This window comes from Fusarium phalaenopsidis (genome assembly GCF_050370095.1).
Source record: "Fusarium phalaenopsidis strain FUZ10S chromosome Unknown contig_32292, whole genome shotgun sequence".
NCBI classification, from domain to species: Eukaryota; Fungi; Ascomycota; class Sordariomycetes; order Hypocreales; family Nectriaceae; genus Fusarium; species Fusarium phalaenopsidis.
The window spans coordinates 2,179,440-2,204,635 of record NW_028145410.1 but is presented as its reverse complement, the minus strand read 5'-3'; the positions used below and the strand labels follow the sequence as shown (position 1 = coordinate 2,204,635).

At 54.0% G+C, this 25,196-nt stretch overlaps 5 protein-coding genes across 5 annotated transcripts; 3 read left to right on the top strand and 2 right to left on the bottom strand.

The window, feature by feature from the left end:
* Positions 1–570: 570 nt before the first annotated feature.
* LRP88_04969 (splicing factor SR family protein) lies at positions 571–1,642 on the top strand (the record flags this gene model as incomplete). The annotated part of the gene is made up of 3 exons (XM_083241534.1): positions 571–834; positions 894–999; positions 1,080–1,642. 3 exons carry the CDS (start codon positions 571–573, stop codon positions 1,640–1,642), a joined length of 933 nt encoding a protein of 310 aa, XP_083102682.1.
* A 6,028-nt stretch (positions 1,643–7,670) lies between these two features.
* Positions 7,671–8,942, bottom strand: LRP88_04968 (FAS1 domain-containing protein; the record flags this gene model as incomplete). Its single annotated transcript, XM_083241533.1, has 3 exons — positions 7,671–8,705; positions 8,757–8,804; positions 8,856–8,942. The coding sequence occupies 3 exons, from the start codon at positions 8,940–8,942 to the stop codon at positions 7,671–7,673; spliced, it is 1,170 nt and encodes a 389-aa protein (XP_083102681.1).
* Positions 8,943–12,608: 3,666 nt separating this feature from the next.
* Positions 12,609–14,047, top strand: LRP88_04967 (concanavalin A-like lectin/glucanase domain-containing protein; the record flags this gene model as incomplete). Its single annotated transcript, XM_083241532.1, has 2 exons — positions 12,609–13,057; positions 13,111–14,047. The coding sequence occupies 2 exons, from the start codon at positions 12,609–12,611 to the stop codon at positions 14,045–14,047; spliced, it is 1,386 nt and encodes a 461-aa protein (XP_083102680.1).
* A 3,963-nt stretch (positions 14,048–18,010) lies between these two features.
* On the top strand, positions 18,011–20,768 carry LRP88_04966 (glycosyl transferase family group 2-domain-containing protein; the record flags this gene model as incomplete). The annotated part of the gene is made up of 3 exons (XM_083241531.1): positions 18,011–18,421; positions 18,474–20,522; positions 20,580–20,768. 3 exons carry the CDS (start codon positions 18,011–18,013, stop codon positions 20,766–20,768), a joined length of 2,649 nt encoding a protein of 882 aa, XP_083102679.1.
* An 820-nt stretch (positions 20,769–21,588) lies between these two features.
* On the bottom strand, positions 21,589–24,944 carry LRP88_04965 (translation termination modulator NEW1; the record flags this gene model as incomplete). Its single annotated transcript, XM_083241530.1, has 3 exons — positions 21,589–21,637; positions 21,731–22,318; positions 22,369–24,944. The coding sequence occupies 3 exons, from the start codon at positions 24,942–24,944 to the stop codon at positions 21,589–21,591; spliced, it is 3,213 nt and encodes a 1,070-aa protein (XP_083102678.1).
* Positions 24,945–25,196: the final 252 nt, after the last annotated feature.

Genomic DNA, 25,196 nt, shown 5'->3' with positions numbered 1-25,196 from the left:
ACCCTGGTTTGAACTGCGTCTGGAGATAGAACGGACATGAGAGAGAGGTCGAAGGATTCTGTCCAATGCGACGTCGATGTGCAAGTTCCAAGTGTTTGAGATAAGCAGCGGGTATGGCAAATTAGCCCGGATGCCTAGTGGCATACCACTTAGGCTATCCTGAGTAAATTATTGTGAGTATTTCTTTGTTCCATCTTGTGGGGCAATTACCTTTGAATAAGAGGACAAGATCCAAAGTCACACAGATCGTGCAGAGTCTTTTCTAACTGTCTACTCAATCCTTATCCTGAGAATAAAGCCACATCAATCTAAGTATTTACCTACCTACCTATTTAACCCTTGCATTAAGACAAAGGCAGTGAATGTGTGACACTTGCCTCTGAAGTTGGGAGATGTTGTGGCAGGTGCGGTCTTGTCGCGTCAATGCAGCACTCACGTGATCACCTGTCAAGAACTCCAGACAGCCACCACCGCCCGCCAACCGTTGCTTCCTTTGAGTTTGTTCAACTTCACGACGCGACAACCCCCCGTTCTTTCTCAACCACGTCAGGCCTCACACATCCGACCTAAATGGCTTCGCGTTCGCCGTCGCGTGGCCGCTACCGGTCTCGCACTCGGTCGCCAACACCGCGATCAGAGTACTCGCGTTCTCCCCAACGTCGTCCCCGTCATGACTCGCGTTCTCCTGCGCGATCGCCAACCCCGCCACGCCGCAATGGTCGTTACAGGAGCCGCAGCCGTAGCCGCAGCTGGAGTCGTGGCCGTGACCGTGACCGTGGTCGTGACCGCAGTGAACGAGGCCGGAGTGGCTCCCCGCTCGCAAAGAGCACCAAGGTATGTGCTCCTTTTCCTGGGCGTATTACCACCCCGGAGGTTAACCTCCTTGCGACCAGATTGTGGTGGAACGCCTGTCCAAGAACATCAACGAACAGCACCTCTACGAGATTTTCGGGCAATTCGGTCGCATCAGGGACCTGGATCTTCCCATTAATCGCACTTGTAAGATAATCACAAAATGCCCCCATCTTTGCAGTACCCATGCCCCTGGTCCTTGACATCGACTAATTACCCGGGTAAAGTTGGCACCAATCGTGGAACTGCATACATCCTCTTTGACTACGAGGCCGATGCTGAGGCCGCCATCGCCCACATGCATGAGGCGCAGGTGGACGGCGCGACCATCAACGTCTCTATAGTGCTTCCCCGTCGCAAGCTCTCTCCAGCTCCTCCCACCGCCAGGCGTGGAGCCAACATCGATCCCAGAGTTCCCTTCGCAGGCCCGCGTGGGGGTCCCCCCGGTATGGGCGCTGGAGGCGGCCCAGGAGGTATGGGCGGCGGAGGGGGTCGTCGTCGCATGTCTCCAGGAGGTCGGTATGGGCCTAGGTCGGACGTATACCGCCCAGGATCGCGCTCCCCTTCGAGATCGTCAGCTGGGCCACCTCCTTCGCGAGGTGGTGGGAGCCGGTATCGCAGTCGGTCCAACAACTCTTACTCATCCAGGTCACGCTCCAGATCCCCAGCTCCTAGACGGCGAGGGGGCGGCGGCCGCCACGACGAGCACGATGACAGACGCCGCAGCGACAGTCGTAGCAGCTACGGTAGCCACGGTGATCGGAGTCGATCTCGCAGCCGCCGCAGATGAGCGACGACATCCGGCAAGGCAAGACAAGGTGTACATACGTATTTGACAGGCTTCCGATTGGCGTTTACAGAGGAATTATAGGGCAGGGAAGAGGGCCTAGGATTTAATTAGCTCCCAAAACAAGTTGGTGGTCAACTACCCTCCTCTCGGTTGACAAAGCTGACGGATATAGTCGCATCAAGATTGATGCATGACCAAACTCGATGGGAGGTGCCGCCTTGAGGGTTCTCGGGACCCTGGTCCATCATATTGCAGCTCGGACCTTTTTCCCGTTGCGTTGGTTGGCAGAGCAGAGTCGAGTCGAGTCTACCTAATGGCCCCATTCAGTACCAAATTGCAGCAATTGTTGATGATTTGCGTGACCTCGCTCTATCGTTCATGGTTCATGGGTTTTTTTTTTTGCCACGGGCGGCGGTGCAGCCGAGGCCAAGGAATGAAATGGAAGGACGGTCGGTTCTGTTGACGAGTTGAGGCAAGTCGTCTCGCCCGCGTGGATCTCTCACCGGTGATGATGATCCGCGATGGATATGGATGCTTGTCCTTCCTTGCTTGTCTCCAGGGACAGGACAGCATGGCTATCCCTTTGACGCTGACGCCGCCTAGCTGCAGTAGCTTCTTTTCTTGTACGAACGCACATCGAGCCTTCAAGGATCAACTAGATCGCATCTATCATTTGTCGCTCCCTGGTCCACCGTCGAGACTCTTTGGTGTGGGGATGGGTACTGGCATGGCATCCATGGTACGTTTGGCGGGTCTAGACTTGGCAGTTCCCGCGTCTCCGTGATGGCTCACAGCAACCTTTACCCACCTTCACCAGCCGGCGCCGCCGCCTTGCAGTGACGGCGGTAGCGCGACATAAATAGCAACTAGAAGCATGGTGACGCGAGAAGACGGTCGAGCTAACCCCGACTGGGCTCGCAGCACGGGCTCAGCGTTGTCCCCTTGGTCGAGAAGGGGGTGCCCTCTCTTATAGGGCTGAGGGAGGGCCTCTGAACACCAACTGGCGATCCTGCGACTCAGCCCTTGCAGGCAAGATCCATGAAACGACTCGGCCGGGCAGGGCATGATGCTCTAGCTTGGCCCGAGGTACCATTCAGGGAGCCCGCTGCTGTCAGTGTGCCACCACTCCCGTTTTGACAGTTCGTCAGCCCCCCTCCCATCCGCGAAAAGACGAGAGGCCTAGGCCATCGGGGTCGGCGCCAACTATGGCTCAGCTGGGAAGGCCCAACACGGTGGATGTGTTGAAGCGAGCGCTGAGATTCGATGCGGAACGAGGTCTGACACCATCAGCACTGCGCTGAGTCGATGGCATTGGTGCACATCTCGCGACATGTATCGCCACCTTTGCACCTCTTGTCTACTCAGGAGTACATGGTTGTTGGCGAGTGTCGGCTCACTGGGCGCCTTGGAGACGACAGCAGGGTACAAAGTTGAGGGCGTCTTACAACGTAGCACCCGCCGTAGCGCAACGCAGCGCAGCGCAGGGCATCACGGGCAAGTCCAGCGCAGTTCAGCGCCGCTCATTCAGCACGAGTCCGACCTGATGCAATGACAGCCACCACACTTCCGACTTGGGGAGGGGAGGGGGCCTTCACATCCATCCACTATCACATCTACCCATACCCACCGACCAAGAGCTTCCTCCAGCATGTGATCCATCCGCATGGTAGCCAATGGCGGGAGCCCGGGTTCCAGGATGGTCAAGCAAGAGGAGGAAAAAAGCTCCTAGCTCGTCCCACCAGCGTTGCAAGTTTCACCGTCCGGCCGCCGCAGGGGGTCATCTCCCCGATATTTTGCTGGAGCGGCCTCTAAATGCCTCTCTATCCCCTTCTCCTTCTCTGCCTCTTCCATGGAGCTTGTGAGATGTCCCAAGGGAACAGACGGCTCGGTCGATTCTCGGCTTTAGCGTCCGGTCTCGCAGTATTACCGCTTCAGGACTGTTGCATGGTACGACGAAGGCATGTGTGTGGCGCATCGTCTGTTGTTGTTTCTAGGCGCGGCGCCGCTGCCGGCTGAAGCCTGGATGGATGGAGCTGGGCGGGCGGTTGGCGGTCGGCGTTCGGCGGCGACGGAGTGCAGGGCGCTCACTCAGCCTGGCATGGCATAGCATGGCATGGCACTCTCGCTCGGCTGCTCTGGAACACGAAATATTGGCGAGGATCCTAGTCCGTGCCAGTCGGTTATGCTACCGAGAAGTTGACAGTGTGGCTGCTTGTTGTTTGTGGACGACAATGATGATGTTAGTGAGCTGCGGTCAGCCAAGTAAGTCCCATGGATGTCAGCCATATCGATACAGACCGACCCCACTGATGCGGCGTCTTGGTACCCCAAGTTGGAGAGGCGAGGTGAGGTGTGTGATGGGGAAGGAGGATGTGATCTCAGCCTGATTGCCTGTATGTGTAAGGTAGGTATGGATGACTGACTGACTGACCGACGACGGACGGACGGCCTCTAGTCATCACAAGCATTGCCGCTGTGCTGCGTGCGTGTGAGCACTGCTGCGCTTCTTGCTTAGTTGCCCTGGACGTCACGGAGTCCCTGTCACCCACACGAACTCCACGCGGCCGCCCGCTTCTCTCAGACCTGCCACAGGATAGCGTCTCCCAGGAGGATGGATACTATACTCTTAGTTGAGCCTCAAATCACCGAGGGCGTGTCACAGCTAGCGCGGGTGCGCGCGCTGCGTTGGTCTGTATGTCATGTCAATGCCTTGCCTTGCCTTGCCTTGCCTTGCCTTGTCTTGGCCTCTCGCACATCAACCCCTTCCCATGACATACATACATACATCCCTTGCCTTGCCTGGCCTGGCCTGGCTTCCTCACCTCCCCGGTCAGGCCCTGAACCCTACCCAGCTGCTCGGCTCTACTCATCTAGGCAACATATTCGCCGTTCCAGCTCAGTTCCCCTCACGTCTACGCCCCCTCTGACCACCTGATGCGCCCGGCGCAGTCCCAGTCCTCATTGTGAACCACTGCCTCGGGTATGGCGATGGGTGATGCTGGGGACATGGCGGGCAGCGGATGTAGATGCCGCGGGCTACACCATGACCATGCGCGGCTGGCCGCGTAGAGGAAGGCGGATAGACGGGAGCTGTGCTGTGCTGCGCTGCGCTGCTCTTTGGTGAGGAGCAAACACCCAGCTTCTACTCTAGTCCAGTCCAGCCCAGCCCGCATCCCAGTCGAGGTACATACGTGTCGTGCCATGGATGCCGTCCGAGAGCCAGAGGTGAGCCTCATTAGGTACCTGGGACGGGACAGAGAGACGCACCGATTCACTGAGAAGCTCGGGGAAGGGGGGTAAGCCACGGTCGTTGACGAATATAACCTCACGGCCTGCGGGCAAAGCCTTCTCCAAATCCGTGTTTCCCACCCCCTCTCTCTCGGTCTATCTAAGTGTCAACCTCTTTATATAATCTCTCCTTGTCCTTTTCCTCTTTCGCTTCATCATTCTATTCTACTCTTTGACTATCAATCATACACAGATGGATTCTGCTATACTCTCTCCTCGCTCACTCATGATTCTTAACATGCGAAAGATCCCACAGCCGCCAACTTGTCTTCCTCAACCCCAAGATCCTGACCCTCCGCCTACGCCCCCAGGAGGCCCACGCGTCCCTCCTCCACAGCCAAACCCGCCTCCTTCTCCTCCGCACAGCTGGGTTCTGTGATGGATGTGAATCTCTGGGGAACTCTGTTGGAGATCAGATTTCTTCTCCTCATGCCGCCACCACCTTGCGTGTGTCTGTCTGTCCGCCTTGTTCTTCCCTCGGCCGATCAAGCCTCATCCAGCTGCCCGGAGCGGCAAGGCAAGGAATCCTGTTTGCTTTTTCTCGAAGCCAAGATCTTCGCCCCCCAGGAGGAGCTTACACACACACCCTGGTCCGCCACCCGGGAGTTTTGTCTTGGGGATCTACAGAGTGTGCACCTCGTGGGAAGGCAAGAAACGGCGGGAGAGGGGAAGAGGAGCAGCCTTCCATGTCCCGTGGGGCGATCACGCCAGGGTTGAAGATGTGACCCCCAAACAGAACGAGCCACACACACGGCGGCAGCGACGGACACTTGGGTCACAAAGATCTGCGTAATTTGGGGAGAATGCGGAAGCAAACAGCGCTTGTGGGGGGGGAAGGTGAAGCGTCGGTCCCACGGACGGCAAGCCCAGTTGAAGGTCTTGGCGCATGAACGACGGAGATGTTGCCCTGTGTGGCGTGGGTTATCGGGGGTTCGACGGGGGAGGGGGTCCAGGGACCGGGGAGGGGCGTCTTATATCTAATATCCATGGATGGATGGTTCTATTGTTTCTGGGACAGGTCCTTTCGATAGGCGGCGGCTGGAGTTTTATGGAGGGGGAACGGATATGGAGGGGGAGGGGGAGGGGGAGGGCATCGGGTTACGACTATTGCAACGCCGGATATATCGTGTGCATGTCTTTTTTTTTACCGATTGGTACTCTGCTTGTTCTACTTTCAGCTCAGCTGAACACTCGTCATAGTACATGACATGACATTACATGAAACCCTATCGCCCGTTTAGGGAGGCCTCAAGAAAGAGTGTGGAAACATGCGGGACCCTTTTTGGCACTTCGGGCTGCGGTATTGTGTGATAATGACCAAAGGCGGCCTAGGTATTGGACGCTTGACTTTCCTGTTACGAAAACACAGGCACAAGCACAAGCACAAGCTCAGGCGGCGGGTAAGTCTTGTCGATTGCCCCGTTCCCGTTCCCGTACCCATACCCATCCCATTCCCTTCTCCGTCCGATCCCCGTTCTTCCGCGGCACAGACACAGGCAGATATAGGTAGGTAGCTATTCCTTAAGACCCTCACCAATTTCCTCTCTCGGCAACCGGCTCGACTCGGACTCGGACTCAGCTCAGGCCTATTGTTTTTCTATTCTCTTCTGGTCCACTTACACGGCCACCCCTTGTTCCTCTCTCCTTAATCCGTGCTATTATTCCCTCTCAACACTGATGAAGCCATCCTGCCTGCCAGTTGGCTAGATACCCCACAAACCAGGGATAAGAGAGTCCAACTACCCTAGACTGACACCGTGCGCCGGCTGGGACCTTGATATCCGTCCATAGGACAGGTTCGGAAGGTCTCCCGGTGAGTCAGGTTGGTTCTGCATCAAGGATGGATCACAAGCATAGGTACACACGTACGTAGGTACCCGTTGAACTATGATTCTTCCGTCCTAGACCGAGGCTAGGACAAAAGGTCCTCTCTTTGCGGGGAACCAGGTTCACTCTTTCGCTATGACTTACCTGATTGCCAAGATGAAGCAAAGAAATAAATAGAAAGAAGTAGAAAAAAAGTATGTCGGAAGTGAGTTGCCTCAATTGGAATGGCATCAGACCAAGTGGGAGATTGCATTATGTTTTGAGTTGGTAATAATTGCTTATTCCTCTCCCATGTGTTGTCTTCAAGAGCATGGATCAAAGCGCTGCCGATGCGTGGCTGGCTTCACATGAGGATTCTTGGGCTGTTTCGCATATGACGGCTACTCGGCTCTCGTTATCCGGCTATGGCCATAGAAAATGAACGTGGGAGTCTGGCCAAGTTGCCTCTTTGGCATTTATTACCACCGAGGCTGGCTATGCTTGGCAACCTAACTTTCATTAGCATCTCGTATTCTATCATATCATGTTGAATATTGAAGTAGAAGTTTTAAGGTTAGAAAGGATCTCCTCTAATTTCCTCAATTATTATGCCGTAGCTCAATAAAGTCTCTTCTTATTATTCGTTTAATATTTCGGTGCGCCAAGAAATAATAATATGAGCGCGCGAAATATCCAGGTTGGAGCATCAGACATGTGCTCCCACGGACCAGACTGGCAGCGCACTCTCCAGTTCCATCTTAGAGTCTACGTGCACGATATGTAGTATCACAGCAGTGTCTATCAAACGATGGGTATTGCGACTGCGAATCTATGAATAGTCCTACAAGTGCAAAGGAGAGAAGGGAAATAAGCCGGACCTGAAACACCAAAGCTCGAGAAAACGACAGAATGTACAAGAAACCCAGAAATATCATCACAGTAGAGCCATTCCCGCACCTATACCCATCATGCCCAGAGCTGCCCGAGCCACATGCGCCGTAGCTCGTGCCGGCGCAACTCCCTTGCTCCTCGTCGTGAACATGGAGTCGGGTGTCATGGCCGCCGCGTCGACATTTTCCTTTGTCGCCGTCGCCTTGGGCGTCATGTGAAGGTCGGTTATGCAGAGCGTAGTGCAGGGGATGGCCGTCTGGAACACGTTGTCGACGTGGCTGCCGCGGAAGACAGGAGTCTGCGCCCAGAGGTTGGGATTCGGCACTGCATCCGCGTCATCGGGGTTGTTGACGTTGGTGATGATGTGCAGGATGCCATTGGAGATGAGAATGTCGGTTGAGATGATCTTGGCCGAGTTGACAAACATCTCGTTGCCGATTTGCCGGATTTGTAGTCTTTTGCCCTGGCTGATCGTTTTGAGAGATTTGGCATTTCTGAGATCCGTAGACACCAGCACCTTGCCACGGACTATGTGGTAGCCCATGACCTCGGCCAATTGGCTCAAACTCATCTTGGCTAGGGTTCCTCCGATGGCTTCCATGGCTTGGTCCCTGGGAGCAAAGACGGTGATGTCCTTGACGTTGTCGAGAGCGGGCATGATCTTGGAGTCGTACAAGCCGCCGAGGAAGGACTGCACTTGACTAGCCGTGAGGACCTGGCCGATTCCAGAGGGAGGTACAAGCACACTGTCGACGATCTGGATGAGACCACCCTCGAACTCAATATCGTTGTTGACCACCGTGGCCCGGCTTCCAAGCCTTGTGCTGAAGACCACCACGTCTGGTTGCTTTGTAATGAGGATATTCTGACCGTTCGTGACATTGGCCCATGTAGGATCCTTAAGGAGTGTAGGCTTGACGTAAGCAGGGCCAGCTTCGAGGTCCCCAGTGTTGATGGTCCCCTGAAGGATGTGATATTGGAGCAGAGGCACAATCGTGTTTTTGTGTTCAGGATTCCAGATTTTTGAAAGTGCTGAATACGGGATTTGGGTAAAGGCATAATCAGAGGGTGCCACAATCTGCCGTGAGTTAGCAAATGCAGGGGAAAAGATGTTGTGGCTGAGATGTACCGTCACGCCCTTGTAACTGGGTAATTGCATCAGGATCTCGGGGTATTTCTAGCAGCCTTGTTAGCATGGGCATTCCGACTTGAGCAGGACATGACCAACCTGGATTAACTTGTAGTAGCTGGTCAGCTTTGGGTGATTTCGCAAGACAGTTCCCAGGTCTTTAGCTGCTTCCACACAGGCTACCATGCTGGCAAAGCCAACAAGAATCTTGGACCACAACATGGCTCAGGTGGCGACTGAGGCCAACAATATAACGATCGTGTCGACTTGTATATAGATAGCAGACGCAGGAAAGACTGTTGTTCTTGTATGCCGTTCGAGGGCAAGGGAAGGGAGTGTAGTGAACTGGTGCACCGTGTTATCTACCACGGAACTTGACCTTGTCAAGATGAAGAGAGTGTCAGACGCAATAACAATGCGTCTATCGCAGTAAGATCAAAGGAGAGAAAGGCGCAAAATGCAGCGTGGTCAACGCGAAAGTGAGCGGGCGAGGAAACGGTTTACCGGCCGCGTTTAATAAGTATTCCCACAGACGAGGCCATGGGAACTCTCCTCCCCTCACCAGCAAAGCTCCACCATCTCATACTTGGGCGAGAACTCTCGGACACCCCGTTTTCCAAGCTCTGGGCCACTCAGAGAGTCTGCTGGGCACATGGTGAACTGTAAGCTGCCGCCATTGTCGATGAAAGCGAGCATCCAACTCCAACGCCCCACGGTGAACCCAAATGCGCCGCCAAGCCTCCGGATCCATGAAGGGTCGTGACCGTGGCCGCACTTGGAGGTGTCGTACTGTAGCACCTGTCAGATCGGCGGAGCATCCGAGCCTCGAACCCTGAACCCTGTTAGTGGCGCGTTTGTCAAGGATATCTGTGGTCTAGATCCCCGGATTGGGACTCACGAAACTGGGGCACGAGCCACACCTTTCGTCACCTCTTAGCTCTACTTGGGCCGTAGTTCCTTTGAAGAGCGCGGCATGTCGATATGTGATCGACTTGAAAATGGAGGGGTACTCGTCATCTTGAGAGAGTGGTGGCTAAGGATTTCCCATTTCCAGTAGCAGAGCCTCTGGAGGGGAGTGAGCCCAAGAGTGTTCAATGACTCTCATGCTCTGCACTTGCAGCTGCAGTCATCTTTTCCCAGTTGTTGGTTGGTATCTTGATCTGTTCCATCAATGATGTGCTTTGAAATCCAGGCCAACTGTCAAGCTCTGCAACTCTTTTCTCCATGGTAGTGATGCCGACATTTGGCTTTGGGCATTCATGACTCTCCTTCCCCTGGTGCCTGAATGCTGAGAATAGAGATGGATCGTTAGACAGCCATCCTGGTGGGGGTTTCCAACGCCAGGTAAAGCCATGGCATAACCTTGTATGTCTGCCACTCCAAGTTGACCAAGCCATCGGCAGGCGCGGCAGCTGGAGACCAGGACAACGTGCAGTTTGAACCCTTGCGATGGCACATGGCCAAGGGTTTGAGACAGCACTCAGGCCGCAAGTCTTCCAAAGATGGAAAGGTAGACTGCCCGGTAAGCTCGAATAGTGGTTCGATCCGGCTGACCTCTGATGCTCTGGGGGAGCCGGCCACGCTTGTGGCGCCAGTGCCTGGTCCAGACACTCGGTTCATGTGTAAGGTATGCAATCGCTATCCACACTGCCATCTGCGGGCAACTCGTGTCCATCCAATATGGACAGTCGTCATGTCTCACTGACAACGAATCAAATTCTCATAAATCTTCACGAGGAAGAAGAGAGGCGCTCGTCCCCGTTTCTCCCCCTGGGCCACCCATGAGATTGACTTTGTGCTGAGCTTCCCGAGACATCCAGAAGCCAGCCTTGGCATTCTAGGTTTGATTCTCTGTTGTCGATCAAACAGTTGAAATACTCCTCCTCGGCCTCAGGGACCTCAGGCCTGCCGCTTCTGTTGGATTTTCGTAGGTAGGCATCGCCTTGTCATTGTCCTCGTTCAAATCCGCAGTTGGGCTTTAGGGGCAAACTCTAAGGAACATGGTGAACGAGCGCAAGGTACGCAATTGAGCACCTAACATTTCCATGCCAAGGCCTCGGCAAGGCCAAATTTGTCAGTAGTAACACGGGAATGCCGCTGTATCGTCACTTGAGGTGAGATGGTGATAGGAGAGGCATCGGCTGGCAGCACTGGGCCTAAGCGCAACGGTGATCATGTCGTCACGTTCACTGTCCAGTAGATATCCATGGCAATTTCCAGTGACAGGTTGTTTTGAGCGTAGAGGTGGCGAACAATGATACCTTCAAAAGGTAAGGGATAACCGTTGACAGTTTGTAGGATTGGTGGTGAATAGCTCCTGGTTGCTGAGATTGCCCTTTCTGTGACGGCAACGATGATGCTATTCGCCATCTGGATCGACAATCAGCCCAGTAAAGACATGAGATGCTGGGTAAGCAACTAAACAAGTGCATATCGAGCGGCCAAGTTCCCACAAGTTCCCACGGGCCAGGAGGTTGGCTGATCAAGTGGCAAGCCCTCGTCGTGGGTGATCAAGACGCGGTTCCTGAGATCTCCAGGGCGTGTACCTAAAGTAAATCAAGGTTCAGGACCCTGAAGATAGCGGGAGGGGCGTGGTCATGTCTCCTCAGCCACGTTGAGCTTGTTCCTGTCGATGCTATCGCCACTTCTGCGAGGTCTGGCAGGTTGGTGAGACTAGGGTAAGTGGGAATTTGGAGGAGGAAGACGATCTGGTCGCTGAGCTGTGTGAATAGCAATCAAAGTCGAAGGCCTTAGGATCCTAATCTGTCTGAGCTGTAGATAAATCGATGCCGGTGATGCCTTTGTCGCCTAGCAAAGGACGATGCTGATTCAAGCACGTCTTCCACCTCTGGAGAACTTGAATCATTGCCAAGGCTCGAGAGGAAGCAAGGACCAAGTCGGGTACTCGGTATGGTTCGTGACAGAAATGCCGGTATCGCCAAGGGAAACGAGGACTGCCTTATTAGCGACCTCGGCGATGGGTCTTGACAAGATGGGTTGGAGTCATGGGCAGGACCGGAACGGAAACTATGGGGGTCTGGCCGTCGACTAGCGCTCGTAAGAGCTGGCTCATGTAAACTCTGTTATCGACGGTTGCGAGCAGGGCCTGAGACATTGTCGAGATTGGTGATGATGGAGGAGAGTTGTTGGAATGGTGTGGCTTGAGTTTTTGGAATTGATGATCAGGCAAGAGCGTACAGTGTCGCTTATCATGAGCACAGTATTTAGATGCTGGGTCTTGGTGGAAATAGATGCAAAGCGCGCTAATAGAATGGCCCTAACAAGCAGTCAGCCAGCTGAGCGTGTGTGAATAGCACTGTGCCGCAAGCCATGCCACGATCGGACCTCTCCCTAGCAACCACGCTCCCATCCGCCTTTGGCCATCTTCGTCTTGTCACTCATGGATCCTTCAGCCTCCAGCAACTCTGATCCATTTTCACGCACTGTCTGGATCGTAGCTCGGCTGAGTCCGGCGTTATATCGAATCTGGTTTACCATGGCCTCGATCAAAACCGTGGGCGGAACCTGGCTTTCCCGCTGCCGTTGAACCAAGCCTACCACTTCATCGTCTTTTATCTCTTCTTATGTCCTCTTGTTCTCGGTTTTCGCGAGTTTTATAAACAATAATTGCTTTTTCTTGCCTCCGCTCTGTTGTCAATCTTTACAGAGTATCTGAGGAACTGGCCGTGAGTTCCTGCTAGGACGTAGTTGGACTTTCCATCCTCATTCTCCAGCTTCATTCACTTTGAGATACGTTTTCTGGCCGACACTTCTTCCGCCATGAGCCAGCATCGACAAAGCAGCCAGGACCATGACGGGGTTGGCCCTGGTCCGACAGACATTTCACGAACCATGTCTGTCGACTCCAATACTCCCTCAGCTCACCCAGAGCCACCGAACAGTGGCATCCGCCACAGCATCGAGCCTGTTCGTGGACCAGGCTCGGCCGGAAACGCGGGCATGTTTAGCATCCCCGAGTTTTCACGCCCTCCCTCTGAGTATGAGTCTTCCAATGGTTCCGGGACACAATTTGAGGACCGGAACCGGTACTTCCATTCGCGAAGAGTCAAGGCTGGTGAAATTGAGAAGCCATGGCTGGAAAAGACCAACCCCAAGGAGAAGTGGGTGACCATTCTCCCAATCCTGGCCATTTTTCTCGGTCTTGTCGGCTCTGGGTTTCTCGTCTGGGACGGCATAAGGAGTGTTGTGAAAAATACTTACTGCCCTGTCCTGGATGAAGACTTTAGTGGAGGCTTGGATCCAAAGATTTGGACCAAGGAAGTTGAAGTTGGTGGATATGGGTAAGTTTTATTCTCTCTATCCTTGGTCTATGTCAGCGTACTGACCTTTGTAGTAACGGACAGTTCGAACAAACAACCAACACCGATGAGAATGTCTATGTCGACAACGGCAACCTCATCATCAAGGCCACGCTTCAGAATGCAAAGTTGATGGAAAAGAACAACGTCATCAACCTCTTCAAGGACGGCAGCTGTACCTCCAAGGTCTGGTCGAATTGTATTGCTTCAACCAACTTGACTGCGGGAAACAACAGTGTGGTCCCCCCAGTCAAGTCTGGCCGCATCAACACCAAGAAGGGGGCCACCATCAAGTACGGCCGAATCGAAGTGACAGCCAAGCTTCCCGAAGGCGACTGGCTGTGGCCTGCCATCTGGATGTTGCCCGTCAAGAGCACCTACGGCCCCTGGCCTAGATCCGGCGAAATTGACATCATTGAGTCGCGTGGAAACAACTGGACATACGCTCAAGGAGGAAACGACATTGTCGGCTCTGCCTTGCACTGGGGTCCCAACTCTGCCAACGACGGTTGGTGGAAGACCAACAACAAGCGAAAGGCCCTTCACACTACGTACAGTGCTGGCTTCAACATGTTTGGTCTAGAGTGGTCTCAAAAGTACTTGTTTACATATGTCAACACCCGCCTGCTCCAGGTCACCTACACCAACTTCAAGAAGCCTATGTGGAAGCGCGGCGGGTTTCCCGACGTCGACCAGAATGGCACTCGACTCACTGACCCCTGGTCCGCCTCGGGCGAGCTCAACGCACCGTTTGATCAGGAGTTCTACCTGATCCTCAACGTTGCTGTCGGCGCCACCAATGGCTGGTTCGAGGATGGCAAGTCTGGAAAGCCATGGTACGACAACTCGCCTACAGCCAAGAGAGACTTTTGGGAGGCCCGTGGCGAGTGGTATCCTACTTGGAAGCAGCCCCAAATGGAGGTCAGCCGTGTTGTTATTACGCAGCAGTGCAACGGCGACGAGGAGTTGTAAGCGCTACATAGAAGGGGTTGATCCTGGCGGGTGTTAGGGAGAGACCTTTGCAATCTTGCAAAAATTGGGACGGAATATTGTTGAATTGTTCTGTTCATTCCAGAGTTTATTTGCGTTTTTCATGTCTCTATTTAGTCCATGCAGCATTCAACCGTATTGCACGATGATTATCAAAATGAGTCGTCCTGAGGGCCTGTGTGAAGCAGATAAGAAGTGAAATATCCAACTGTGTTTTGATGCGGACTACAGCATATTTTAGTCAAGGCACAACTGGTCATCTGTCCCTCATATCATCACTATAAACTGGATCTTGCATATCACGAGAGCAAAACAAACATCCTTCTCAGCGGCAAGGTTTGACATTGTGCAAAACCTCTCTACGTAGGCCAGAGCGACGTGAGTGTGAGTCGGGAATTTGTGTTTAGTCTCGCCAACTACCCCATCTCAGACCGGCCTTCCGTTTCCTCTCATGCCCAAAGCCTGCCCAAGAATCACAATGAGCCGCGTAACTGACTAAAGAGAAGAGAATTACAAGTGCCACCCACGTTTGCTCACCGTGACCATAGAAGCTGAGCCATAGCTCCGGTCCAGCCGTTCAGCCCGGGAGCATCGAGCCGCCGAGCTCCCGCCTGGAGCCACTACCACTTTACCGGCAGAGACGAGACCCTCTCACCAAGATTTGTCAGTGAGTCCCCGTGGCCCTTTAACCGAGCTTGTGGACCACAGCTGTAACGCCATAGCTCCAGCCGGGGACGTGGAGAGCGGAGGCGAACGGAGGCGCCGAGCTTCGAGGCGGGCTGAGTGATGCCGTGCCGATGGCATGGGCGGCTCGCTAAGGCAAACCCTCTTTATTGTCGAGTATGGGAAGTTGAAAAATGGTCAAGCTCAATGAGAATGACCAAGGTCTATCGCGGCGAGAGGCCGTTTTAGTACCTTGATTGTGTATCCAAGTCAAGACCAGGTCAAGGCACCAGGAGAGATTTGCGATAAGGAAACCCAAAAGGTTACTTGAAACCGCCCAGCGCCACATGGGTAGTAGAAAAATATCTGAGCTCAGGGACAACGGACTGGGCTGTCTCTGTGGCACACAACAACGTGGGATAATTAAGAGCTGACCCAGGTGCTTGGCCGTGGTGCAGTACCGAGGAGAGAGGATGGCATGACCATGGTAGTCCTTGGTCTTCGTATCCACGGACGAGTGGATATGTGCCTGTAAGCTGAAAATCGAGACTTGATCAATAATATGGGGAAATGCAAGGCTAATCTAACCGATCGGTAACTCCTGTCATGAAAGAGTCTTTTTCTTAGGCGGAGTGCCTGTTTCATCCAGAACTAGAGATGCGTCAAATCCAGATCTTTGGCACTGGAGACCGTTCCTGTGATACCAGACCCTGAAAAGCATACATAGAGCTGCGTCCACAGCGGTTGCCGCCCAATTCTAGGTTGGCTGTAGGGCAGGGGTTGGTATGGACTGTCGTGCAGATCTCAAGGTCTCGGACACACAGGGCCCTGAGATCTCAGACATGATAGATCTTAGTGGCTTCAAAACCATGCAAAAAACGTGAGCTCATCATCCTAGCTTGACCGGATTCTAGGAATCATGGGGGTGTGGCTCTCTTGCACTATCCGAAGTGCATCGGGACCGAAGGCCAAGCGGAAGCTTTCCCTAATCAGTGAAAATCACCTCTCTCGAGTTTCCCGATAGGAACAGGCACGGTGTTTTGACTTCAAGACTCATGAGCATTGGTCACTAAGAGGGCCGGCACTCCACTTGGAAAACACATCGAGATGCTTTTTTGGTGTCTGGTTATGCTTCCGGCGTGTCTCAGTGATGCTAGTGGGCGTGGGGAAGCTGAGCCACTAACAATGTGGCTGCTGGCTTCCGCTGACAATGCATTCCAAGGACATGTCCCGGGAGTTCTGATTGGCATGATGTAAGTCAATAGATTTATGGTTCGCGATGGCGGACGGCCGCTCTGAGAACAAAGGCACTGAAGCTCGCCATGGCCGGGAAGGGGAAGGATGCGGGTTTCTGGCGGAACACTCGGGAGTTGAATTATCTGTGCTTTTGTTGCCTTGGCTTTCCTCGGGCGGTGTAAAGTTTGAGGCCATTGAGGTTATAGAGAGCGGGCAAGCTGAGGAAGAGCTCGCCTGGTTGCTGGGGGAGGAATGCGCCATGCCAATGAAATCGACCTGAGGGGATCAAGCGCAACTTCGCATGAGCTCTTCCGCGCCATAGTAATGAGAGGCCTCCCTCAAGGCTGCCCAGCGCATGTGAATAGATGATCAATAAATGATGTTGAAAAAGAGGTCTGAACGGTTGTCTAGTCAGGGGCAAGAAGGGGAAGCTGTGGCAAATGCCACAGCGAGTGTAAGGATGGGAAAGAGCAGGCGCTTCCGTACCTGCGCTGGCTCTGAGCTTCTCACGCAGGTACGATGCAGGCGCAGAGTCATTCCTGTCTTGTTCCTGCCTCGTTCCTGCGTCACTCACTGGTCAGTGTTCACTGCGTTTGGTAGCGTGCTTCACCTTGTTCCCGCCGGAAGCTGTCAAAAGCGCACTAGGGGAGGTGGGGGGCCAAAGCCACCTGCCCCATTTGCGTCCAAACTTTCAGATGAGCGGTTCTGATTGGCTTAGCTTCGATGGCTCTAGTCCTAATTCGGGTCCTGCCTTACAACGACCTCTACCCACCAACCTTCGATGAACCGGATTCTTGGAGGCTTCACCGAGACAGTCTCACGATGCCAGGCCCGTTATTCCAACGGCAGTCTTTTCAGAGAGAATCTCGTGTATTCTACAAGGCCGAAAACTGTTGTTCCATGAACCCCTTGAGCTACTCTCCCACAGCTGGTCGCCGGACCCGGCCTTTGGGCCCTGAAACTCCCTCTCTCGAACGTCCAACATGGCTCGCCATCTCCGCTAGCTCAAACCCCATGAGAGGCTCGACGGTTCTCTAGAGTCTACAGGACCCGGTCCAGGAAAGGCAGTCTGGCGCCACAATGCTCTTGCGATCGAGTTCCTCTTGAGCGGTCCACTGCGGATCCTCTCGTCGGGTAGACATGCCTTTGCCTCCCCCGACTCGGACCATCTAGACTTGAGGCGCCTACCGCCTGGAGAGAGCGCCTCTCCGTCAGAAACTTCAAGCCTGAAGCCTCGGTCACCCGCCTTGGCGTGTCTCGCCCACAGTCATCCGGATACTGTCCTTCGCCATCGCCGCTGAACCTCAGTAGGCTAATCAGGCCCGTTTCTGATCGTCAGAGCATGTCTCTTTGGCCCAAGCCTCTGTGCCATATTGATACCGGCTCGTCTATCTTCACCCCTCCCCCAGTGCCCAAGCTCCTCTCATCCAGACTCGTGGTCCTCCAGATCGAGCTGGCCTTGGGTCTTGACTCAGGTCTGGGTCCTCACTGTCCAAGTGGAGGTCCTTGGTGTTGGCTATCCGAAATGCACTTCTGATGGCTTCCGTCGCCATGCCCGCCCTCGTCGTCCTGCTATCTATCCGCAGTGGCGTCGTTGGCCGTGAACTTATATCTCCTTCAGGGCCCTTAAACCTTGATCTGCCTGCCCCCTTGAACTCTGTTGAGTCAAAGATCAACGGCAAACCTGGTATGAATAGTCTCGACTGGAACATCCTTTCGCCTCTTGTAAGTTGCTTTCTCTCTACCCTCCAACTTCTCCATTCATTCATTCACTCGACCAAGTCGGTGTCATTCACTCACTCAACTTATCCTTCTCTCACTCATTTTTATGGTCGTGCCAATCTAAGACCTTTCCAGTCATTTGAATCTACATAATTCACTCTGGGTTGCCTCTACGATATCGCATTATCACACAACAACACTCATTATTCAGCCTTGAACATCGCACACCTTTAAGGTGCCCCGACAGAAGGTTATCGACTAGAATTAGTCTACTTTGATAACAGTCCTTCACCCCATCGGCAAACTTCAGATCCGAATTCGAAGATGGGCCTCGGCAGCTACTTCAAGGCCGAGCCTGCGCCTCCATTGCCGGCCGATCCTCCTCCTAGGAGACCCAGCCATCGTCCCTCAATTTCTCTACACCCTCCCAACGATGAGAAGGCTCCTCCGGCTGCCGTGATGGAGCTTCAGCCTCCCGGACCCAAGTTTACAGCGGGCCCTCCTTCAATAGCAGTCTCTAGCAAGTCGAGTGCCAGTGGCTTTCTTGATGATATTAAGCACGAGGTCATGGTGAACTACTTGTACCAACAGCAGTGTTCTATGCTTTGGGTTGGAGATGGCTCCGGCGAAATCGAAGGCGTGCTATTGCGCAAATCTCGCGGCCAGTACATGGCCTGCCCTCCACAGCTGGGACAATCGCCTTTCGCAGTCGCCTGCACTGCGCTCAACGTCCAGGTATGATGAACTTCTAGGTCTGGCTTTTATCAGATATGCTAACGCATTATAGTGTGCCATGACGGTCAACTCTCGAGTTATCAAGACTTTTCTGCAATGGTCTCCTGATGCAGTTGATGTGCCCCTGATGAACGGTCTTCGTGTCCAGATTCTGCCTACGGTCAATGACCTTCCTCGAGCACGCAAGCATCAGTTCGCCGCCTTCATTGCTTCGGATGGCTTGCTTGTCGTATGGGACGATGACGCTTTGAACTTGATGGCTCGTGCAAAGATTATCGAGTCGGAGCTTATGGAGCTCGTGTGGAACTCGGGTCAAGCAATGGACGAAGAAGAAGGTGAAGGTGGTGAAGACGCTGAGTACGAGATTGACGAGGAGAGTGGAGAGATCAAGCCTGAGGCGCGGCCAGTTCACCTGCAGAACTCGGTGCTTGTCTCGCTTACCCTCCTCCTCGTCGTGGCGTCTCTGGGAGCGGCTTGGAGACAGATTGCTATCGAGATTGCCATTGACGGCAGTTACGTGCGTCTTGGACTCGTCGCTCTCTTTCCTATCCAGGTCTTCTTCTCCCTCTTCTTTGCCCAGGTCATCGTTGGTTGCTTGGCGCAGATCTTTGGCCCCATCCGCCAACTGACCATCAACTCCAAGTTCTACTCAGCCCGCCCTCCCCGAAGACTCCAATCTGCCGTCCTGCCTCACATCACCATTCAGTGCCCTGTCTACAAGGAGGGTCTGAATGCTGTCATTCTTCCCACGGTCAAGTCCATCAAGCAGGCCATGTCAACCTACGAGCTTCAGGGTGGTTCTGCCAACATGTTTATCAACGACGATGGTCTTCAGCTCATCAGCGAAGAGGAGCGCGATGCCCGCATCGAGTTCTATGCCGACAACAGTATTGGCTGGGTCGCACGTCCCAAGCACGGCGAAGATGGCTTTGTGCGCAAGGGCAAGTTCAAGAAGGCTTCAAACATGAACTTTGGCCTGATGATCTCGTGCAAGGTTGAGGAGCGTCTGCAACTCATCAAGCGTCCTGCCGACTGGAGCCAGAGCGACGAGGCCCTCGCCTACGAGCAGGCTCTCAAGGAGGTCCTTGAGGAGAACGGTCGCGCTTGGGCGGATGGCAACATTCGCGTTGGTGATTACATTCTCCTGATCGACTCGGACACGCGTGTTCCCACGGATTGTATCCTCGACTCTGTCTCTGAGATGGAGCAGTCCCCTGATGTCGGCATCATGCAGTTCTCCTCCGGTGTCATGCAGGTTGTTCACACCTACTTCGAGAACGGCATCACTTTCTTCACTGATCTCATCTACACTGCTATTCGTTACACGGTTTCCAACGGCGATGTTGCTCCGTTTGTCGGCCACAACGCTATCCTTCGCTGGTCTGCTATTCAACAGGTTTCCTACCAGGATGAGGATGGTTACGATAAGTTCTGGTCTGAGAGTCACGTCTCGGAAGATTTCGACATGTCCCTCCGTCTCCAGTGCAATGGCTACATCATTCGTCTCGCTGCCTGGGCTGGCGATGGCTTCAAGGAGGGTGTGTCCCTGACCGTGTACGATGAGTTGGCTCGATGGGAAAAGTACGCTTATGGTTGCAACGAGCTTCTCTTCAACCCCATCCGTACCTGGTTGTGGCGAGGTCCTTTCACTCCTCTTTTCCGCCGCTTCATATTCTCCAACATTCGCTTCACCTCCAAGATCACCATCGTGTCGTACATTGGCACTTACTATGCCATCGGTGCTGCTTGGATCATGACAACAGCCAACTACTTCCTGATGGGCTGGTATAACGGTTACCTCGACAAGTACTACCTCGACTCGTGGCAGGTGTGGTTCTCCATCATCATCGTCTTCAACGGTCTTGGTAACTTGTCTCTTGCCATCATGCGATATCGATCTGGTGAGCGTACTATAGGATACGCTCTCTGGGAGAACTTCAAGTGGACTCTCATGCTGGCCCTGTTCCTCGGTGGCCTGTCTCTGCACGTCAGCCAGGCTCTACTGGCGCACATGTTCGAGATCGACATGAGTTGGGGTTCCACTTCCAAGGAAGCCGAATTTTCCAACTTCTTCATTGAGGTGCCCAAGGTGTTGAAGAAGGTAAGCCTACCCCCTCAAGACAGTGTCACCAACGATCAAGCTAACTTGTAAATCTAGTTCCGTGTTTCCATGCTTCTGTCTCTCTTGGCCATCATTGGTGTCATTATTCTTGCTACTGCAGACTTTGTCCCCCATGACTGGCGCATCACCGACTTCGTCGCCATTCTGCCCATGGTCACTGTGGCCGGAAGTCATCTTCTGCTGCCCCTTGCCCTCAACCCTGCCCTGATGACCTTCTCGTGGTGATTCACCCTCATGTGGCGAAAAGAATCTTGTTTATTTTTTCATTTGGCTGTCAATTTGGGCAGATCTATCTTTCATACATATATTCATTGGTTGTTTTTGGCGTTGACATCATGAACTGCACGCAAGATAGGGGCTTTCAGCATATATAGATGGGTTCTGGTGTTAGCCAGGCAATCAGGTCTTGAGCGTCTAGACGAGAAGAATTCCTGTATGTTGGTTGTTGCATGGCATGGGAGAGGCATGGAAGGTTCATACCCAGAGTCGCATTCGTTTGCATTGTTACCAAGCCCCAAGCTTAGAGTATAATAGTCGCTAAATTAAAAAGAGACGTTCGAGGGTAAATGAAAGGAATGCTGTCCACTTGTGGCGTTGATCTGAGGTGGCAAATGCTGATCGTGAAGTGCTCAGGGGGGTTTCAACACACCAACTTCACCCCTCCATATCTAACGCATTTCACAACTTGATAAGCAGCTCATCACTAAGCAGACCCAAGTGGTAATTACATCACAGAGAAGCAGATACACAGAAATCAAAGTCCATGGTCAAAGTATAGATGATAAGATTCAAAGCCGTCTATCCCAAGCCAACGCCTCTATAACCCATTCAGCCCAAGCTAGGTCTGGTCTATCTGTCTACCACATGGCGCGTGTACGATATCATTGCAATCTTTTTTGGTTGTCATGCCATGCTCTCTTGAACAAGAGAGCCCAAGTGTCCCGCACATGATGAACAAAATCCACGGGGGTGTGGATTTCTGGAAAACAATGCGCAAATCGAGCAAGGAAGGGAAGAAAAAAGTAAACAAACAAAGCCGCCCAATCTAGTTGTCCTCGTCATCCGTGTCAGGAGGGTGGGGAGTGCCCTTGGGGCTGTTGAGCCAGTCGATGTGACGGAGACGACGACGGACTTCACGCTCCTTGAGCTCCTTCTTGGTCATCTTCTTCTTCTTCTTGGCCTTGAACTTCATGTCCGAGTTGTCCTCAATGCCACTGTTGACGGCACTGCTGACGACAGAGTTGGCGGCGGTGCTGGCGGCGGTGCTGGCAACGGCGCTGCCAGGTCGGCTGTCCTCGAAGCGATCGAGGCTGACAGCGGCATTACCACGCTGAGCCACACGGCCGTCCCGGACGTGCCACTGCTCCGAGCACAGGGCGCCAACGAACTCTTCGTTGTGAGAAATGAGAATAACACCACCCTTGAAGTCGCGGATGGCGACGGCGAGACCACCAAGGGAGTCACGATCCAAGAAGTTGGTAGGCTCGTCGAGCACCAGAAGATGGGGATTGTTCCACATGGCACCAGCGATGACGACCTTGACCTTCTGTCCACCGGACAGCGAGCCGATCTCGTTGTGGTTGGCAATCTCGGGGTCGAGACCAAGATCCTCAAAATGCTTGGAGATGACCTTGGGCTGGAGCTCACGGTAACCGAGACCCTCACGAGACGCCTCGTGATCGTCGAACTCCTGGACGAGCTTGTCAAAGCCCAGCTCAGTCAGGGTCTCGCGAGAGATCATGCTGTTGTGCTTGGGCAGAAGATTACGCCATTTACTGTAGCATGTTAGCAATGTACATATTGGCGGCCAGGAGAGACAACTTACACTTCGTATTGGAAGGTCTTCTTGTACTTCTGGCGACCAACCAGAGACTCGATCTGTCGGGCCGGGTTGCCGTCCTTGAGGTCGACAAACTTGTCCATCTGGGCACGATCCGCATCCGAGAGCACACGGGTCTGCTTCATGTGAACCTCACGGTCATCACCGTGCTGGTAACGCCACTGGAGGTACTGGTTGGGAGTCTTCTCGAGATGCATCTCAACGTGCTCCAGAGCGTGCTGCTTGATGTAGCCGATACGCAAGTTGGGGTGCTTCTCGACCTTTCCGGTAGTAGGAATGGTCTCGCCGGTAAGCAGCTTGATGAGAGTCGACTTGCCAGCTCCGTTGGGGCCAATGATGGCAACACGGGACGACAGGGTCAGCTGGCAAGAGACCTCGTGCAAGGATGGCTTTGTGGCCTTGGGGTAGGTGTAGGAGACGTTGCTCATGCGGATAATGGCACGGGTCATGGACTTGACACCTGTCAAGATACCGGGAGGAGGGAACTTGAACTGGACGTTGGAGGCCGACAGGGTGTAGTAGCTCTTAGCCTCGGGGCGGATCTCGACAAAGGCAGCCAGGTTACCCTTGTAGCAAGCCAGCTTCTTGTTGGGCTCGTAGTGGTAGATGTCAGTGGTAACATTGTCGAGGAAACCAGAGTCGTGGGACACGATCAGAGAGGTGATATCGGGATGGGTCTTGAGGTAGTTCTCGAGCCATGCAATGTTGGCGACATCAAGATGGTTGGTAGGTTCGTCCAGGAGAAGAACATCAGCACGCTGGAGCATGGCTCGGGCCAGAGCCAGCTTCATCTTCCAACCACCAGACAGGGAGCCGACCTTCTCAGACTGTCGGCCCTCGGGGCCAGGAGTGAAGCCGAACTCGGCCAAAACCTCAGAGATGCGCTCGCGGCCCTGGGTGGCAATCTCAGGATCCTTGGCAACGAACTCGAGAATGCTGATGTCGGCATCCTCACCCTGATTGTGCTCGACGTAGCAGGTACGGAGGACGTCCTGGGGCGGGAAACCCTCAAGCTTGCCATTAGCAATGCTTCGCATGAGAGTCGACTTTCCAGCACCGTTTCGTCCACAGAGACCATATCGGTGACCCTTCAGGAGACGCAGGTTGGTGTGCGACAGAAGAAGCATACCACCGTAAGCGAGAGAGAAGTCGGCGTTGACAATCTCAATCTCACCATCGTCCTCCTTCTCAGGAACACCGTACCGGCGGTGGTCCTCGTCGACGTAGTGCTGCTGAATGGCATCGGCAACCTTCTGGTGAGCCTCAGGATCCTGCATAAAGCCCTTGAGATAAGGCGCAATTCTGGCCGAAATGCGGTCAACGAAGCGGTAGTTGACATCGATGGCAACCATTTCAGAGATGTAAGGGCGAGCCTGCTTGTACAGGTCAAGCTGTCCAGCGAGGCCGCTGTTGAGCTTGATCTGCTCGTCAAGGATCTGGGCAACATCGTCACCAGAGGTTCGGGCGACAATGTCCTTATCATTACCCATAGCCTTCTCCATGGTGGCAAGAGCACGCTCAGCCAGCTCTCGAACCTCAGGGAGGGAGGCTCGGTCGCAAACTCCCTTGACACCAGGAATCAGCTTGGGCAGGAAAGTTCTAGCCTCGATCGGGTCGTGGACGAGCTTGGTCAAGTTCTCGACAATAACAACGGTCTGGCGCAGAACCTCCTGGGCGGTGGTGGGGTTGTTGAGGGATCGCTCGAGGAAGGGAGTCAGGAGGGCCAGGACAGGCGAGGTAACAATGGCGACAAATGTGGTCATGGACAGGGCGTGGATGGCCTTCTGGAGAGTCTGGGTGGAGGGGTGCTGCATGGTGTCGATGAGCAGTGGGAAGCGAGGAGCGACATCGTCGTTGGAGAGAAGGGTGGTGAGCGAGGTCATGGTGTGGACGGCCTGCTTCTCGACGTCGGCCTTCAAGTCGTGCATGCCACCCTCAACAATGGGGATCAAGCCAGCCAGCTTAGCACCCATGGCTTCACGCAGAACGTCCTTGTCGGCAGCCTCCTCCTTGGTGCTTCCAATGGCGAGCTGGGCCTTGTCGGCCATCTTCTGCAGCAGCTTGTAGGCGCCGACGGTTCCCTGCCACTTACCAGTCTTCTTGGACAGGTAGTTGGACAGGGCGGGCAGGAGACCGACAACGAGAGCCTCGGGGCTCAGGTTGACAAGTAGGGTATCGAGTCCGTACTGGGCAGCATCGCGGACAACGGCGCCCTTGTCAGCAAGGGCATCGAGGGCACAGCCGACCATGCCGCCATCCTGGAGCAGCAGGACGACCTCGCTGACCTTCTGACGGGGGAGGAAACGCTCGAAGATGGCGCCGAGGAGGTTCTGGCTGGACTCGCGACGGAGGCCCGACTTCTTATCGGCAGCGGCCTTCTTGACCTCGGCAAGGATGCCATACTGGGACAAGCCCACGACGCCGACAGAAGACAGCAGGACCTCGCAGAGGGCGTAGCAGGCATCGATCGAGGCGGCAGACGTCTTGGCCGTGAAGATTGTGTTGAGAAAGTCGGCGATGGTTTCCTGGGATGGCGGGGGCGGGGCGTCCTTGGACACCATCGTCGGCGCCTGCGACGGAGGCGAGACGGGGTGAGGCATCGTGAGAGGCCTTTTTTTTTGTGCTTTTTCTTTGTTTAGAGTGGAGAGGGGCCTCAGTCAGTAATTGAAACGAGAATCGCCCTCTATCGCCTTCCAAGTAGAGAGCAAAAAATACAAAAACCAACGAGGCCCTTGAGGAGAAAGCGAACGTGGAGGAGGAAAAGACGGACGCTTTGCTTACGAGGAAAAGATGGGTTGGGCATGTATTGGCCT